Source organism: Rattus rattus, chromosome 2 (assembly GCF_011064425.1).
Source record: "Rattus rattus isolate New Zealand chromosome 2, Rrattus_CSIRO_v1, whole genome shotgun sequence".
Taxonomy (NCBI): Eukaryota; Metazoa; Chordata; class Mammalia; order Rodentia; family Muridae; genus Rattus; species Rattus rattus.
Genome location: NC_046155.1, coordinates 120,549,357 through 120,567,713, shown reverse-complemented (window position 1 = coordinate 120,567,713; position 18,357 = coordinate 120,549,357). Strand labels below are relative to the sequence as shown.

The 18,357-nt window shown below is 43.5% G+C and overlaps 1 protein-coding gene across 1 annotated transcript in view; it reads left to right on the top strand.

Annotated features, from left to right (window-relative positions):
• Ticrr (TOPBP1 interacting checkpoint and replication regulator) overlaps nucleotides 1-17,960 on the top strand; it is a 41,293-nt gene extending 23,333 nt beyond the window's left edge. The window contains exons 10-22 of the mRNA XM_032893381.1: nucleotides 326-419; nucleotides 507-586; nucleotides 761-988; nucleotides 1,660-1,756; nucleotides 6,449-6,506; nucleotides 8,032-8,193; nucleotides 8,852-8,939; nucleotides 10,578-10,636; nucleotides 11,546-11,677; nucleotides 12,520-12,677; nucleotides 14,203-16,273; nucleotides 16,387-16,512; nucleotides 17,151-17,960. Coding sequence (XP_032749272.1) covers nucleotides 326-419; nucleotides 507-586; nucleotides 761-988; nucleotides 1,660-1,756; nucleotides 6,449-6,506; nucleotides 8,032-8,193; nucleotides 8,852-8,939; nucleotides 10,578-10,636; nucleotides 11,546-11,677; nucleotides 12,520-12,677; nucleotides 14,203-16,273; nucleotides 16,387-16,512; nucleotides 17,151-17,260 — 3,463 coding nt within the window. The 3' untranslated portion in view covers nucleotides 17,261-17,960. The remainder of the gene's footprint in view (nucleotides 1-325; nucleotides 420-506; nucleotides 587-760; nucleotides 989-1,659; nucleotides 1,757-6,448; nucleotides 6,507-8,031; nucleotides 8,194-8,851; nucleotides 8,940-10,577; nucleotides 10,637-11,545; nucleotides 11,678-12,519; nucleotides 12,678-14,202; nucleotides 16,274-16,386; nucleotides 16,513-17,150) is intronic.
• The last annotated feature ends 397 nt before the right edge of the window (nucleotides 17,961-18,357 follow it).

The window sequence follows — 18,357 nt, the reverse complement described above, 5'->3', positions numbered from 1 at the left end:
ACCTCGTCAGTATTGAGATTCAGACACGTATCACCATTCCCAGTTTATCTAGTGCTGGGAACCAAATGCATGGCCTCAAGTGCTAGGCAAGCACTTCCCCACATTTCCTCTACCCACGCACTGCTTTGTGTATTTTTTATTTTTTCCCTCTTTTTCAGTCCTGGAGATTGAATCCAGGGCTTTGTATATGGTAGGCATATGCTTTAGCACTGAGTTACCTTCCCATTCCTGGTCATTGTTTCTTATATTAATAGATCTTTGCTCTAAGAAAGAGTTTCACTACACACTAAAGGAATGTGTGTGACCAGAACTCTGTGTCCTCCAGGTGCCAGCTCCAGGTATTTCTTCGTCTGGAGATGTGTCAGCAGTGCCCCTCAGTCCTGGACCATACGGAGGAGGTAGAACACGTAGTGGAGGAGGTGAGCCCACGGCTGCTGCCCTGAGCATGCACTCCTGCTCTCAGCTTCCCAGCAGAGCCTGTGGCAACTTTGTGCCATCTCTTTCAGGTGACAGATTTGCTGCGTGTGGTGTGTCTCACTAAGGACTCAGCATACCTGTCAGAGTTTCTGGAGGAGATTTTGAGATTGTAAGTTCAACGAGTACTGGCTTAGTTTAAAAAAATGTGTGTTGTTTTTTTAACAATGACTGCACATGGTGTTGTGTTAGAATTCTATGTTTACAAGGGTGTTTTTTCATGCTGGGTGCAGGGATAGAGAGATGAGATGGAAACTCAGTTCTGTCTAACTAGTATATTCCACAGGTATATTGACTCCATCCCGGGGACAATTGGACAACTTTACCACAGCCTGGGGTTAAAGATTCCTCAGAAGCTGGCTGGAGTCCTTCCTACAGACTTTTTCAGTGATGATTCTATGACTCAAGAGAGCATGTCACCACCTCCCTCATCAAGCACTCACAGATCAGTGTCGGCCATTACTGAGTCTGAGCAGCTGGAGGAGCTTCGGACCAGATCAGCCAAGAAGAGAAGGTAGGAGGCGAGCAGCAATCACTTGCACTATAGTTAAGTTTAGCGTAGCAAGTCTGAAGACAGTCTTGCCTTTGTCCATCTAATGTACAAGTTGCCCTTGTATCAGAATCAAGACAAAAAACTCTCTGGAGTTCCCTCCAAGTAGCATCATATAATTTATATTTTTTTCCTCAGGGAATATGTGGTATTTACTTTGGTTTACAAAACCCTGTACTATCTACAAGGGTTGTCTAAGAACTAGGAACCTGTTGTGAGATAAGATTAGGGTTTCAGGGGCTGGAGGGATGGCTCAGTGGTTAAGAGCACTGGGTCCTGAGTTCAAGTCCCAGCAACCACGTGGTGGCTCACAACCATCTGTAATGGGATCTGATGCCCTCTTCTGGTGTGTCTGAAGACAGCTATAGTGTACTTATATATAAAGTAAATAAATCTTTTTTTTAAAAAAAGATTAAGGTTTCAGTTACTTAGAACATTTCCTTGCTGCCTTTTATTGCTGTTAACTAGCTCAATCTGTATTAGCCATTTTTTGTAACTCAGGACTTGTTATAAATATAGGCCAAGCTCAAGATAACTAACTGGCACTTATTTAAACAATGTATTTTAGATGCTGTTTTCACTCAAACCTAACTGTATATTTATTTGGTGTATTCTCTATTTTCTATTTTTAAAAGGAAAAATGCACTAATAAGACATAAAAGTATTGCAGAGATTTCCCAGGCTCTTCGACAAATTGAAGTTCCCAAAGTGTCCAAGAGAGCTACAAGGAGTGTAAGTCACTAATAGATCGGGGTTAACTTACTGCTGTTAGCTGGGGTTGACAGTGCAGAGGGACAGTGGTGTTTGTTTCTCCTGTTAGAAAGTCACCTAATGGGGGCTGGAGAGATGGCTCAGCAGTTAAGAGCACTGACTGCTCTTCCAGAGGTCCTGAGTTCAATTCCCAGCAACCACATGGTGGCTTACAACCATCTGTAATGGGATCTCTTGCCCTCTTCTGGTGTGTCTGAAGATAGTGACAGTGTCATATATGTTAAATAAATAAATCTTTTTTTAAAAAAGAAGGGGTTGGGATTTAGCTCAGTGGTAGGCGCTTGCCTAGGAAGCGCAAGGCCCTGGGTTCATCCCCAGCTCCAAAAAAAAAAAAAAAGAAAGTCACCTAATTTGAAATGACATTTCAGAGATTTTTGGATTTTAGAGTGTTTAGAGTATTGACAGTTAAAACAAGAACAACAAAAATCTTTGGGGTTGGAGAGATGGCTCAATGGTTAAGAGCACACTGGCTGCTCTTCCGGAGGTCCTGAGTTCAATTCGCAGCATCCACATGGGGCTCAAGACCATCTATAAAAGGATCTGAGGCCCTTTTTGGCTTGTAGGAATACATGAAGACTGAATACTCCAACATTTTAAAAAAATACATAATTTTTTTTAAAGTGTCCAATGAGACTGTTGAGCTGGCTCCTATCAGCTGCTCTTTCAAAGGATCCAGATGGAATGCTCAACACCTTCACACAGACAAAGCACCAATGCACATAAAAGAAATCATTTTTTAAAAAAAAGCTGGTCTTGATGGTACACACCTTTAATCCCGGCACTTAGGGGACAGAGACAGGAAGATCACTGCATCTGAGGCTAGCCTAGTCTGCAGAATAAGTTCTAGGATAGTAGCCAGGACTATACAGGCTAATCCCTTATCCAAAAAAAAAAAAAAAAAAAAAAAAGCCCAGGGATTGGGGACATGTTTAGTGAAACTGTTTGTTGCCATGCAACATAAAGACCTGAACCCATGCATAAAACACCTAGCGTGGAAGTACATACTTGTAATCTACCACTGGGGAGACAGAGAGTCCTTCCTTCCTGGGTTTGCTGGACAGCTATTTCAGTACAGTAAGAGACCCTATCTCAAAAACAAAATGTCACCAGGTCCTGGTGGTGCACACCTTTAATCCCAGTACTTAGGCAGGCAGATCTCTGTTTGAGGTCAGCCTGGTGTACAGAGCAAGTCCCAGAACAGCCAGGGCTACGGAGAAAACAAAAATGTGGATGGTACCTAAAGGAATGCTACCTTAGGTTATTCTCTGGCTCGCACACATACATGTGGACCTGTCCCTACACAGATCCACACATCTGTGAGCAAACAAACATAAAGACTGTAATATTTATAGTAATAGGAAGAAAACAAGTAAAAGCTAGGACTGGGGGCTGGAGGGATGGCTCAGAGGTAAGAGCACTTGCTTCCCTTTCAGTGGCTCTGGTGTTTGGTGTTCACAACCACACTTTGACACTGGGAAAGCTCACAGCCACCTGTAACTCCAGCACCAGTCCTTGTGTAAGTCCTTGTGTGTGCTATCTCCCCAACAATACTTGTCAAAATATTACACCTCATTTCAACAGCCAGCTGGGGAAGAGGCTGGCCATTGACATGAAGCCTAGTGGTAATTGGTTTTCTGTGGCAGCACGTGATTTTCCCGTGCGGGGAAACAAAACAGTGTACTTAGAGTCTGTTAACTAAGTGTAAGTAACGTCCTGCTAAGGAAAGGACGGGAGACTAGAGATGCAGCGACACTTTGGAACATGGACTGTTTGAGCAGAGGTCAAGTCTGACCTGGAGCTGGCTTCAGAAGCATCCTCACTGTGGCGGTGGCTGCTCCTGTCTAGACTGCACTTAGCATGGGAGGCGGCTTTCTTTTAGAGGTCACAGTATTTACTTTCATACCACACCTTGCCTGTGGATAAGATGCCAGTCTTACAGACCTTGCAGTCATGACTAAAGGGCAGGAAATCCAAAAGCAGAGGAACAGAAGGTAGAAGAACTCTGTTATCACCAGGTTTTATAGTGATTTATACTTTCTAGCTGTCTTTGATATTTATTTATTTATTTATTTATTTATTTATTTATTTATTTATTATTTTAGATTTTCCAAGGCAGCTATGGCTTGGCATAGTGACATATTCATTTAGACCCAGCACTCAGGAGACAGAGGATCTCTGAGTTTGAGGATGGCCTGGCCCACATTGTAAGTTCCAGGCCAGCCAAGGCTACATAGTGTGACCCTGTTTTAGAAATTCAACAACAACAACAACAAAACCAGAGCAGACTTATGGAGATGAGGATTTGATTTTGATTAAAGAATGAATTTCATGCCAGTTGGTAGCATAAATAATGACAGATAATAATAATAATAATAATAAGAAGAAGAAGAAGAAGAAGAAGAAGAAGAAGAAGAAGAAGAAGAAGAAGAAGAAGAAGAAGAGTCAGATTCTAAGTTTGTGTGTATGAAATTTGAGAGTTTTTGTTTTTCAGACAGTTTCTCTTTATAGCACTTGCTGTCCTGTGGCTTTTTAGACCAGTTTTGGTTTTTCAAAGCAAGTTTTCTCTGTATATCCTTGGCTGTCCTCTAACTTGATTTGTAGGACATGTCCTGCCTCTGCCTCCCAAGTGCTATGATTAAAGACAATTGTGACTGCCACTAGGCTGAAATTTTTGAAAGGCCAATATAGTTAAGTAAGGAAGTAAAGAACTTGTAGTGTAAATGTAGCATTTGTTAATTATATAAATCATATTAGTGTATATTAATTTCTTTGCATATATTAATTCCTAAAGATTAGAATGATTGGGGAACAATCATTCTAGTACATTCTAGTACATCCTACATACAATCTCTTAGAGTTTTTTCCTTGTTTCTTTTTCTTTTTTTAAGTTTTTTTTTTCATTTTATTTTATGTATATGGGTGTTATGCCTGTGTGTATGGAAGTGTACCATGTCAATGCCTAGTGCCTATAAAGACCAGAAGAGGATATCAGATACTCTGGCACTAGAGAAAAGTTGATAATATGTGTTGGTACAGAAAAAGCAGGTCATGTTTTATTTCCTTGCCTGTTTGATTGTTACTTAATATGTATGGGTGTTCTGCCTGCATGTCTGTCTGCACAGTCATTCTTGGTGCCCAGAGAGGACATTTGGTCTGCTAGGACTGGAGTTAAAAATAGTTGTAAGTTGCTATGTATCCAGGTGCTGGGAGTCAAACTCAGGACCTCTGGAAGAACAGTCTGTGCTCTTAACCAATGAGCTGTCTCTCAGCCCATTTTGTTTTTTAAACAGGAGTTGGTCCGAATTTTTTTTTGTGTGTTTTAGTTTCCTCATTAGGGACTCTTGTTGAACTCATTTTCATAGTTGTGATCTAGATCATTATAGAAGACATTACTAACCAATATAACTAGCGACTACCATATGTAGTCTTTCCAGAAAGACCCTGACTATGATCCTGAGATCATTTATCACGTTTTTCTCTGATGCAGGCCTCTAATCCCAGGACATGGAGCACCGAGGCAGGTGGAATGCAAATTCAAAGCTTTCAGAACCTGGGCAACCAAGAGAGACTCAGTCTCAAAATAAAACCCAACAGGGCTGGGGTGTAACTCACTAGAGGAGTCCTTGCCTACCATGTTTCAGGACCCTGGGTTCAAGTCCCAGTGCTGCTTATTAAAAAAAAAAAAAAAAAGCTATTATGAGAAATGGCATAACTGTAATGCTGACAGACAGGCGGAGAGACAGCTCAGTAGTTAAAAGAGTACTGACTGTTATGCAGGACCTGGGTTCAATTCCCAGCACCCACATGGTGACTCAGAGCCATTCATAATTCCAGTTCAATGGGCATTCAGTGCCCTCTTCTGACCTCTGTGAGCGTGTACCTGGTACATATACAAACATGCAGGCAAAAGACTCATATACACAAAATAAAATAAATAAATCTTAAGAAAGAGCAAATTGAAAAAAATCTTGAAAAATGATTCCCTTATTTATATGCACCTGGAATTTAGTCTCTTGATTCCTTTACGAGGCTAAACGAGTGGTTTGATACAGAAGCATTAAAAAGGCCAGTATCCTAATCAATCTGTCCCTTTCTATAGGTATAGAATGTATGTGTGATCATCACCAAAAAGTTAACGTGTAACTCGGACAGTATCTCTTCTCTATCCACTCTTCAAAATGTGTAACACCAGTTATATGTACTCTGCTGTTTATAATCCTAGACCCTGTTCTGTATATTCCTAAAATAGACATAGGCAGTTTATGTTTGTTTATACTGTACCCTCCTCCATGTATGTAGCCAGCCTGGACTACATAGAGAGGTTCTTGTTTTTAATGAAACCAAGAAACAAGAAAGAAAACAAAAGACTACTGTGCTTACTTTTCAGAATCTCACACATACACACACACACACACACACACACACACACACACACACACACTACACATCCCCTTTGGTTGGTAAGCTCCCTGTGTCACTCTTTATGTGCATCCCCTGGATTACTAGTGTGTAGAGGAGTCTTTGGAACCTGGCCTTCAGTGCATTTTCCTGTGTGCGTGTGCATCTCTGAATTGGCTCAGAGGGTTTTGGGTAGAACTGTTAGCTTTTATCTTGGATGAATCCCTGTTGATCACCCTTGTTTCTCATCTCCAGGAGAGCGCCCACCCTGCTTCCGTACAGCTATCACTCCCGAGAAAAGACACAGTACAGGGTATGTTTTGTTTTTTCAAAACCTAGTCACTGGATTGACAAATTTATTATGATTGGATGTATTTAATGTAAGTTACAGCTCTGTATCATCATTGGTTAAAAAAAATAACAAATTCCATGTTTTAGGGACAAGATAGTTCATAGAGCCTCAAAATACTACATCTAGTAAATTACTGACCTAAAATATTTCAAAGTGTCATTAGCATGGAATCTACAATTAGAAAAAAAAAGACAAGAAAGAAAAAAAAGAGAGAGGCAGTGAGCTAATTTAGACAAAAGGAGCTTAAGTATGTTGGCCAAAGTATATTTCTTAAGTTAACTTTTTTCTCTCTATTTTACAAATAAAATATAATTTCATCACCTTTCTCCTTCTTTTTCCACCCTCTAGTCCTGCTCATGAGCCCTCCTATCCCTTTGGAAGCCGTGGTCTCTTTGTCTTTGTTATTGTTATATTTGTGTGTGTGCAGCACAAACCTAAACATACAAATACACAGTGTGTTTAGCTTGGCTTGTGTGCATGATTTCAGGACTGGCCACCTGGTGTTAGATAACCAATTAGGGGCTCATACCTGTGGAAGACTATTTCTCTTGAGCTCATAACATATTTTCTGTTTGTGGTTTGTATTGTTTTAAGAAAAGCTCTCACTATTTAGGTCTGGCAGCCTGGCACTCATTATGTAAACCAGGAAGGCCCTGGAGTCACAGAAATCTGTGTACCTCTGCTCTGCTCTGCTCTGCTCTGCTCTGCTCTGCTCTGCTCTGCTCTGCTCTGCTCTGCTCTGCTCTGCTCTGCTCTCTCTGTTCTCTCTGCTCTGCTCTGCTCTGCTCTGCTCTGTTCTCTCTGCTATGCTATGCTCTGCTCTCTCTGCTCTGCTCTATTCTAGGATTAACAAATAGAAACATTTAATAAATTTCTAAGAGAAAATATTAAATTCATTATTAGAGAAAATACTTCCTACAAAGAAGTGTCAAAGATTAGATGATGGCTTCACTGCTGAAGTCTACCCAGCATTTAAGAATAAGCACACCAGCTTGGATTATTTCAGGTGATAACTCTGGACAGTTCACTGAGGAATGAATTACCTTGAACAGTGATGCTGAGATAACTATATGCACGAGGAAAAGAATAATAGTGAGGGGGCTGGAGAGATGGCTCAGCACTGACTGCTCTTGCACAGGTCCCGAATCCAATTCCCTGCAACCACATGGTAGCTCACAACCATCTGTAATGGGACCTGATGCCCTCTTCTGGTGTGTCTGAAGACAGCTGCAGTGTACTAATAGATAAATCTTTAGAAGAATAATATTGGGCCTCTACCTCATTCTAAAGTCTATGTAAAAACTTTTGAAACCTGTAAGATCAGTAGTTTTGAGGTCCCCCAGGAGTGTGCTACCCAAAGGAATCATTTTAATGCATATGGCTACAGAGTGGCTTCCCCAAGCAGCTCTCTCTCTTTGGATCTGGCATGCTCAGTTAATTGATACCAACATAAGATTTTTACCTCCTATCTCTCCTCTGATTTTAGAAGTGACAAAAGTTCGAAGAAACCTCTTCAACCAGGGAATGCTTTCTCCTTCAAAGAGGGGGCTGAAGAAAGGGCTGCCTCGGAGCCGTTCTGTTTCAACTTTGGAATGTCTACAGCATAAGCAGGACAAGTTGAAGAAAACCAAAAGCAGTTCATTCCAGGGTAACTAGGGAAAAGCGTTTATAACAAATCTGTTGGGAGCATTGTCCCCGTTTCTATTCCCAAATTAGTAATTGCATCTTTCTGGTTTAAAGCACTTCTGCTTTTCCAGAGGGCCTGTACCCATGTTGTGTAGCTTACTACCATCTTTTACCCCAGCTCCTGGGAGATCTGATGCTTCTAGACACCAGCAGCAGCAGTACTCACATGCACACAAGCACTTAAAAATTAACAATCAATCTACTGGATAGGTGCTGTGAAACAAAGCCATTGATGTTTAAGAGGGTTGGAACTGATCCAGTGTCTGTAGCCATCCCACAGGGATCTTTAAAATATTTTACGTTGGCTTATGTCTTTTTGAGACAGGGTCTCACTGTAGCCTTGGTCAGCCGGGCCTGGAGCTTGCTTAGCAGACCAGGCCTCAGCTCAGAGATCCTCCTTTGTCTAAGACATTGGTCAGGCAGGCTTGTGTCTTTTAATCAGGCTGATTAACTGCTGCTGTATTCTGTTGAGCCCTGGAGGCTTAGGATCTAGTTTAGAGTTTAGCATCCTCTCTAGCCGGGTAATAAAGCCTCATATAAGTTTAGACAGCACCCTTTCACTTGCTGCTGCTGAAGAAGGTTAAGTGAGATTTATAGTCAATACTGTTTTTGCATCTTAGGTTATAAACTGCTGACTAAGAGTGTGGCCGAGACCCCAGTCCACAAGCAAATCTCCAGGAGGCTGCTCCACAGACAAATCAAGGGCAGGTGAGTAACAGTCCTATCCAGATCCCTGCAGACTCCCAGGCTACCTTCAGCACCATCTCACAGGCATCTCTGTGCCGTCTCTTGAATTTCATGGCTATTTCTTTTTTTTTTTTCCAAAGCTGGGGACCAAACCGAGGGCCTTGTGCTTGCTAGGCAAGCGCTCTACCACTGAACTAAATCCCCAACCCCTCATGGCTAATTCTTAACCCTGTTGCTTATATTTTATTGACAGTCAAACAATATCCACTATTTCACTCTTTCATTAGGCATAATTAAGACTTATGCACGTTGCCTATATCAATCCATTTCTTTTTATTATTGATCAGTATGTCATTAAATCGGTCTTCTGCATTCTCCTGTTGACAGGAAAGGTGAGCCCTTTTTCCTGACAGGGAAAGCTGGAGACCCAGCTTACCTGATAGAGGTACAGCTGTGGTTTATTTTCTGTAGTCACTAGTTGGACTAGGGTGATTTCTGTTCCCTCCCCCAACCCTTACCCCCCCAAAAAAGCCTACCTCTCATGGGAGTAAATTTTGTCTTAACCTTTTGGTATCTGCGGTATCTGCGTCTCCAGCACCCAATCTAAGATATAAGCAGCAAAAATAAAACCCAGGGAGCTCACTGACCCTCCTTCAGGTCCCCAGTTGAACTGCCTTTCTTTCCACATCACAATACAAATGGTGGGGAGGGGGGGGGTGACTCAACTACTATATATTGTCACAAGTCCACTTAGACATGTGCAGATTTTACACACTATGAACGTTACAGGATAATTGTGAGAAGTGAGAGTGACAGTCAGAAGTCCTTGACAGCTGACAGACATCGTAGCTCTTTGGCAGAGGTGTAACCATTGCTGCTAGGACGGTACAATGTTTAGCTGTACTTTTTTTTTAATGCAATAATGGACAAAAATAAACCCTCTTCTATTTTTAAGCTAATACTTTCTACAGTAAAAACATTCTAGGGTGGTTAAGAGCATAGTCTATTACAGAGGACCTGAGCTCAGTTTCCACCATCCAGCACCCATGTAGAGTAATTCACACCAGCCTGTAATTCTAGCTCCAGGGGATCCAATACCTCTGGTTTCTGTGGGCACCTGCACACATGTGTATGTAAGCATACACACACACACACACACACACACACAGATGTGCAAGCACTTTTTTTTTTTAATTTTAACCATCTCACACTCTATAATTCTATATATTTGGAGCATAGCTTGGTGATGGTGTAGATTCTTAGCTTGTGCAAGATTTGTGGTTCAGTCTCCATCTTTCACACACAAAGTCACAGTAATCATGGATGTGAGGGCTTACCAATTGGCATTGGTAAAATATTGTCAAACACAGAGACTTTTAATCTTGTTAGTTCAGATATTTTCTATCTTTAATGTGTTTTGTTGTTGCTTTTTATATTTTAAGAGAGAGGAAGAGAAGGGGGGTTGTGTGTGTGTGTGTGTGTACTTGCACAACAGTGCATGTGGAGGTCGAGGATAGTTTTTAGAATTGGTTCTGTCCTTCTGTCGTTTGGGTTCTGGAGATATAACTCTGGTTGTTGGGCTTGGCACAAACACCTTTACTTCCTGAGCCGGCCTGCCCAGTCATGAGTGCATTGACTCTGTGCTGGTTGCTCTTTAAGGTCTTCTGATCCTGGTCCTGATATTCATGTAGTTGAAGAGTCTCCTGAAAAAGAGGATGGTGAGTGTGTCCTTTTGCTATATTCTATCCAGTTTCTCCAAAAGCGTTTCTGTGTTTGTCACTCAGCATATTCTCAAATGGTTTTCAGAAATTGGCACCCCAATTCTGGATCAAGCTTACACATGGCTAAATGTCGTTGTACAGAAAATGTACTAAGTTTCTGTGGAAGAAACACTTTTACATGATAGAAGTAGAGCTTAGTGTAAGGATTCAACTTCCATGTTATACAAAGTGCTAAGACTTACTTTAAAATGTGTCTCATTAAAGGGCAGTTTTTTAAAAACTGTCTTAAATTGTTTGAGTATCTCATGTTTTTGTCAGAAAAATTAGAATCTAGAAACACATCTTTTTAATGACTTGATAATCTCAGCACTCAAACACGTTTAACATTTTACCATGTATTCTTCCTAGACAAAATATACGTATTGTGCATATAGAAAACCTAGTTGAACTGTTCATGGTGGCACTTGCCTTTATTTAATCACAGCTCCAGCACTTGGAAGGCAGGGGCAGGTGGATCTCTGTGAGTCCAAGGCAAGTCTGGTCTGCACAGAGAGTTTCAGAGCAAGCATAGGTAGAGAGGGGAGAGAACCTGTCTCAAAAAGCAAGCAAACGAACCTAGTGTTTTGTTTTGTTTTGTTGAAAATCACACTATTTGTACTTTTTTGTTCTTTCTGCCATGCTTAGAAATGGCCATTTATGAAACTTGTAAAACAAGCAAGCTCTTGGGTTGGTGGTCTCTAGTGTCCTGGTGGGACTGATGTCTCTTTGATTGTTCAGAAACACTTCAGATGCCTCCTAAAGCCATTGTTGAATCTGGTGGCACAAAATAATGCCTGCTTACACACCATGGAAAGATGCTAAGTCTGAAGGTCCTCCTATTTACCAGCTCTGCTTCCGGTTTTTCAGAGATGATTTTGAGAAGAAGTCCTCGAATCAAGCAGCTGTCATTTAGCAGAACAAATTCTGGCTCCTTCTATTCTGTATCTCAGCCAAAGTCTCGAAGTGTGCAAAGAATCCACTCCTCCCAGCAGAAGTCAGGTAATGAGGCCTGGCTGTCAAGTGTAGGTCTGTTGACTTGGTGGAATGTTTTTGGGGAAAAGAAGTATACAATTTGACAGTTACCCACTAGAAGCCAATAATCCAGGTGATAATAGATAACAGTCCTCGGCCTATAACCTTGGTCTCTGTCATTAACTTTCTGTCATTAGCTTGACTAATATGTGTTTTTACATTTATACTTAAAAAAAACACAGTATACTTACACTAAAATAAGTTACTTCAATTGCCTACATCCCCTAAAATAAGAGTAAAATCCAAGAAGACAGGGCCTAGAAAGACAGCTTAGTAATTAAGAACACTGGCTACTCTTACAGAGGACTGAGATTCAGTTCCCAGCACCTACATATGGCTGACAACACTCTAGCTCCAGCTCTGGAGGGTCTAGTACTCTCTTCCGGCTTCCTCAGGCACTGCATGTATGTGGTGCATACTTGTCAATTATATAGGCAAAGGCCTATGCACATAATAAAAATAAGATCTTTTAAAAAATTTTAATTCATCAGTTGTATATTTTTGCACATTGTCAGTTGGGATTTTCCACCCCAACGGCTCTAAAACATTGTCTTTTCTTGTTTTCATAATGTTGGGACTGCTAGTGCATGCCTTAAATATGCACTGGGATGGCAGAGGCAGGTGGATCTCTGTAAAGTTGAGGCCAGCCTGGTCTACATAATGAATTCCAGGACAGCCAGGGCTATACAAAGAGACCCTGTCTCATCCCCCATCCCTCCATCCTCCATCCCCCATCCCCACCTCCCAAAAAAAAGTATATTGGGAGGGCAAGTCTTGAGGAAGAATTAAATGTTGTTTTTGATTTGCAGACCAAAGAGAAAATTTTCCAGTTCAAAGTATTCGGTCTCCTAAAACGCTTCTTTTTGGGGCATTGTCTGAGACACCTAGCTCCTCCAAGAAAGGTTCACCCGGAATTAAGAGATCCTCAAGAAGCATGTTGGATTCTGAGATCTCTACAGCTTACGAGGTATAAAAGTCTTTAATGTTTAAAATAGCGTAGTCTTGGGGAACATAGAAACATGGCTGAGGAAGCAAGTGTCTAGTAGAAGATGAAAGCCAGGGTCTGCAGAGAATAGAAGACCAGGATACAGTGGCCTGGGGCATGCTTTTAAGCCTAGCACTTGAGGCAGAGGCAGGCAGATCTGAGTGTGAACCCAGCCTGGCCTATAGAGTGAGTTCCACGACAGCCAGGCTACACAGAAATTTTGTCTCGAAACCAAAATAATCTGGGTGGCCACATGAGGGGTTACCGGGAACATGGGAGCGTAAAGCAGCAGGCTTGGCTGAGGTCAAGGTAGCAAGGAAGAGAAAGAGGTGTTCCTGACTTTGGTGGCTGCATCTACCATGTGTGTGATTACTACAGAGGCTTTTCTAGCTTGGACCTTCTTTCATCCAGTCCATTTGACTGCCCATCACTGTTCAAAACCTGGCAGTTACTCTTCATTTCTCTTTCAGGACAGAGCCACTGAGTTAATTCCTGCCTGTCATATTTACAGACTTTTGTGCTCACCAACTCTCCTCCATTCCCATAGTTCTACCTGGAATATTTTATCAGCCATCTTTAATTTCTTTCTGAAAGGTCCATCTGCCATCTGGCCTTGCTAAAGCAAAAAGAACCCTTGTGTTCAGAAATGATCATCTTGGTCTGAAAAGCATTGAAACTGCTTCATTGTTAGAGGATACCACAGAGCTACTTGACCAAAGCCAATCTCCCTAGGGCAGATAGTCTCCCATGTTCTCAGGGGACCACCATGCCCACATACTGGCCTGAGCCTTCCATATTTGATATAATCCTCTCTGTCCCACTCTTCTAGTCTCTTCCTTTACTGCAGATGCCCATTCTTTTTTTTCTATTAGTACTTATTAATTCGTGTGTGTGTGTGTGTGTGTGTGTGTGTGTGTGTGTGTGTGTGTGTGTGTGTGAAACCCCTTTGCCTACTGAGCTATCCTAATGGCCCCAGGCATCCATTCTTTAATACCTGATTCATAAGCCTTTTTTCCTTGTCCCTCAGTTGGGTTCATAGCCTTCTTTGTGCTCCTGTGTGCTGTATCTCACTGAACACAAAACCTGTTAAATTGGGCTTCCCTTGAGACAGTCTAGTAGTGTTATAGAAAGATAGGTGTTTGACTTCCCCACTTTGTTAATAAAAAGGAAGGAAATTTTTGGTTTGGAAGAAGCCTAAGTTGTTGTTGTGGTGGTGGTGGTGGTGGTGGTGGTGATGATGATGGTAATGCCTGTGTATTTGTATATTCTGTTCTTCCCTCCCCACCCCACCCCTTTTTGATCCTAGGAAAAGTGTACCAGTAAAATCTGAGTATGTTTGGGAGAGGGAACAGGTCACTATTCTAGTTTCCAACTTAAGATCATTCTTTCAGCTGACTTTAAATTTCCGGCTTGGTTTTCTAATGGTCTTAGTCTTTACTAAGGCAATCTTTAGAGAATATAAATTATAATATTCAAGTTCTGAAATAGGCATTTTTTTTCCTTTCAGACTCCCAAAAAGAATAACCAAAAATCTCCAAGCTTTTCTAAAACTACACCAAGAAGCTTCCCTCATACAGCACAAACCTTACTGTACACTCCAGAAAGACTACAGAACTCCTCTACAGAAATAACATCAGCTGAGGGGACCATTTCTGAAGTAGCCATAAAAACCCCCTCTTCCCACGGTTACAACTCACCATCTGCATCAAAAGTCACTCCTCAGAAGAGAGCCTCCCCAGCAAAAGAGGAGACTTCTCCCCTCACAGAGCTACCCAGCATACCCAGAGAGTCTGATGTCCAACCACCTCAGTGCTTGTCAGACTCCGTGAACTCCAGTCCAGAAGGTCCCTATTGTCCAGCATCCCCACCTCCTTTGGCTGGCCAGGCCAGGGGTCAGTGTCTAACCCCTGTAAGATACTCCTTCAGAACTCCTCCACGTACAGCCCTTGCTGTCACATCTACGTATCAGGAGCACCAAGAGCTCCCTCTCTGCAGGGCCTCTCAGGCACGAGAACCTCCACAGAGACTGGAGGAGAAAGCTCTGAAAATCCCAAAGAAACCAACAGACACAAGTACTTCACCTCTTTCTCCAAAGGAACATTTTACTTCTCCTGGATGTAATGTCTCCCCACATCAACCTAGCACCTCTTCTTTGTCAGCCTCCCCGTCTGGAGAACTGAGTTGGAAAGAACACCAGACATCACCTAGTATAACTACATCTGTCTCTTGTCCTGTTCCTTCAACTCCTCCCAGAACGCCACAGAGAATGACCTGCCCTATACCCCCTTCTCCACCATCTAAGCTTCGGAGACTACGTAGAAAGAAGTCCTGCCTTCCCCAGGACTTCCCAGAGTGCCAGCCTGGACCCTCTGCTGTTCCAGTGCTTGGCACAGCCACCAGCCCAGGGGCTGTCACAGGCTCTAGAGAGGAGCAGTCTCAACCTTCTGAAGGGCAGAGTTACCTGGGCACTGGCTTCGGGAGTGACACGGAGTGCCTTCCTCTGATTGATGAAGCCCAACTCCATAGGCTTGAAAACCAAGAGGTAAAAAGTGGCGTCTTGCCAGGGGAAGAAGGTGAGGAAGCAGAGACCACCACTGCTGAGCCTCCCTCTGTGTCTGACCTTGGGATTCTTGTACCTGCTCCTTCCTCTGTGTCTAACTCCCCTGAGCTGCTGTCCTACACCCTGTGCTGCATAGCAGACGGAAGGCAGAGTCACGATGCTGCTCAGCAGGAGAGTCCACCAGCCTCCGAGGCCACTGACAGCCCTCAGACCTATGACGTTGAGCTGGAGATGCAAGCTTCTGGCCTTCCCAAGCTCCGAATTAAAAAAATAGACCCCGGAGTTCTTTTGGAAGCTGAGGCCCTAGGAAGGGAAACCCTCCTGGGAGAGGAGGGCACCCTCCCTGCTCTCTCCATGCCCAAGGCCAGTAAGTCCTCTGGTAGAAGTGAGCACACTTACTTGTCACCCCCTTGTCTCCTCCCCTCACACAGCACGCCTGGCAAGAGTGGGGGTCAAACCTTCATCTGCCAATCTTGTACTCCCTCCCGCTGCCCACCCAGTACCCCCTCTCCATTTCAAGCAGATGTTGGGGTTTCTTGGACACCATCCCCTAAGCAAAGTGGGAAGACCACTCCTGAAATCATCAAAGACTGGCCCCGAAGGAAGAGGGCAGTGGACTGCAGTGCTGGACCCTCAGCTGGAAGAGGCGAGGCCAGTATGGACCTTCCTGGGTCCTTGTCACTACTTGAGCCTGAGCCGGAGGGAAAAGAGCAAAGCCTTGAACAAGACCTCTGTAAGGTTCTCATCTTGGAGGATTTTGAACTAGAGGGTGTGTGTCAATTGCCAGACCAGTCACCTCCCAAACACAGTGTGTCTATGGCTGAGGAAACCTCCTGGGAACAATTTGGCTTAGGCAGAAAGAGACTCTTGTCTGCCAAGGAAGAATCTGAATATAACATCAAAAGGGTCTGTGATTCCCTGAGCAAGGATCCCCAAGCTTGTGAGCATAAAGAGTGCTCTCCATGTTGGAGTGCACCACCAGTCCCTTCTGTAGGGGATGATGAGGTGTTTGTTTCTGGTGAGTTTATTTTTCAAACCAACATGGCATGATTTTTGTCAGATGAGGTGTTTGGAGCTCTGGGTGGCTTGGGAGTCTTGTGGGACTACACTTACCTCATGGCATCTTTTTAGGCTCCACTCCACCCTCTGGCTACATGGTTCGGAGCTGCCTCTCTGCGAGTGGTCTGCAGGCCCTGACCCAGTCTCCACTGCTGTTCCAGGGAAGAACGCCCTCCTCTCATAGCAAAGACACCAGAGGTAATCTGCCTGTTACCAGGCTGAGCTCTCCCGTGCATGCCGTGCAGAATTCTCTTTAGAGTACAGAATGTGGGAAGATGTTTTTGACCCTGCAGTGTTGTGTGCTCTTCCCAGAAAGGTTTCATGGTAGAACTTGAAGAGAAAATTCTGCAAAATCTCACCTAAGTAATTCAGATGATGGAACTGGTGTGCATGCCATGAGACTGGCAGCTCGAGTGGATACTCAGAGCCAGTCACCTCCTAACAGCAGGTTTACATCCACATTTATCACAAAGGTTCTGTCATCTCTGCCATCAGACCCTAGGCTTCCCCATCCATCTTCTGGCCTTCCCATAAAAGCCCAGGATCTGGCTGCTCATGACACTGGTTAGAAACATTTAAGGTGAGGGACTTGGGTCACTCTCTTATCACAAAATCATTTCAGCCATGCAGGGTAACAAACCTCATTCATCCGAGACCCAAAAGAAAGGCTGTACAGACACCCATGCAGGTCCTTTGCATTTTCAGTTGCTTGTCACTGCCAGCGCAGGCATAACCCTTATAACAAGTGGAGGTGACATGCCCGAGTCTACTCTTGTGTGACCCTCTGTGGCCATGCTGTCCTTTATTCAGACCTCACTGATTCTGCTTTTTCCTAGATGAGGATGTGGATGTGTTTCCCTCCACTGCTGAAGAATCTCCGTTCAGCCAAACCCTGTCTCGGAAACGGCCTTTCAGAACTTACACAAGGAAGAAGCTTATTAGCTAGCTCTGGTAGAACATCGCCGGAGGACTCAAAACAAGGGACACTGTGAGCCTGGCCAGACTCATCGCATCAATCCAGCAATGCGCCCAGAACAAGAGTAGCCAGGACTTCATGGGACCGAGAAAGTTCACAAGTAAAGGTTGACAGAAGCTCAGTTCCTGTGGACTTAAAGAAACTGGAGACTATGCAGGGTATGGTAGTAAGCCTATAGTCCTAGCACTTGGGAGATGGAGACCGAAGCATCAGAAGATTCTGACTACGTAGCATGTACAGCCTGGGCTATATGAGACCCTGTCTCAAAAACAACAAAAGACATTAAGGGCCTTAAGCCTTTTCCCCATAGCCACTGTTCAGATTACCACTGGAATGTCTCATGGTCTTCAAATCTTTCTTGTGGTCTTCATATGAGGCCAGGCCCTGACCCTTTTGGGGGAAGGTTGGAAATCTGGTGGGCAGCTGATACTATATATAACTCAGACAGCCCAGGAGTCTGATCCCAATCAAAGATCCCATTCCAGGCCTTGGTGGTTCAGACGACCACTGCCACACTGTGAAATGGACAAAAGAAACCCTTGACATAGTCTCTTGAGGTGTTAACCAAAGCTTGAGTTCTTTGACACAAGCGGTCCTTCATAAAGTAAGACCCCTAAATGAAAGACTACAGCAAGAAGCGAGGTAACAATAAAGTCATCCTGGTAACTTAGTATTTGGCATTTTTGCCTGGGAGTAACTGGCCATAGTCCAGAGTGTCATGCTGCAGGGTCTGCCCTGAGAGCCAGCCACCTCATTACAGTCTTACCCGGAATGTGCTCCACACCTGTGCTGCCCTGTAATCAACTAAACCAACTTGCTATGGAGTGTTGGCCGGAGCCTCATTTGCAGTGAGGCTGATTTGGTACCTTCTCAGTCTCCCCAGAAGATTCAACCCTGTTGTGGTCTCAGAGATATTCCTGTTGTCAGATTCCAACTGAAAACTCCCATTTCTCCTCTCAGAGATGTGTTCACTTTGAGGTAAACAACTAAAAAGGAAGAAAAGGCAGCCCTGGAGTGCTTGCATGGGTTCGATTCCCAATACCACTGATGAGTAAAGAAGCAAGGGA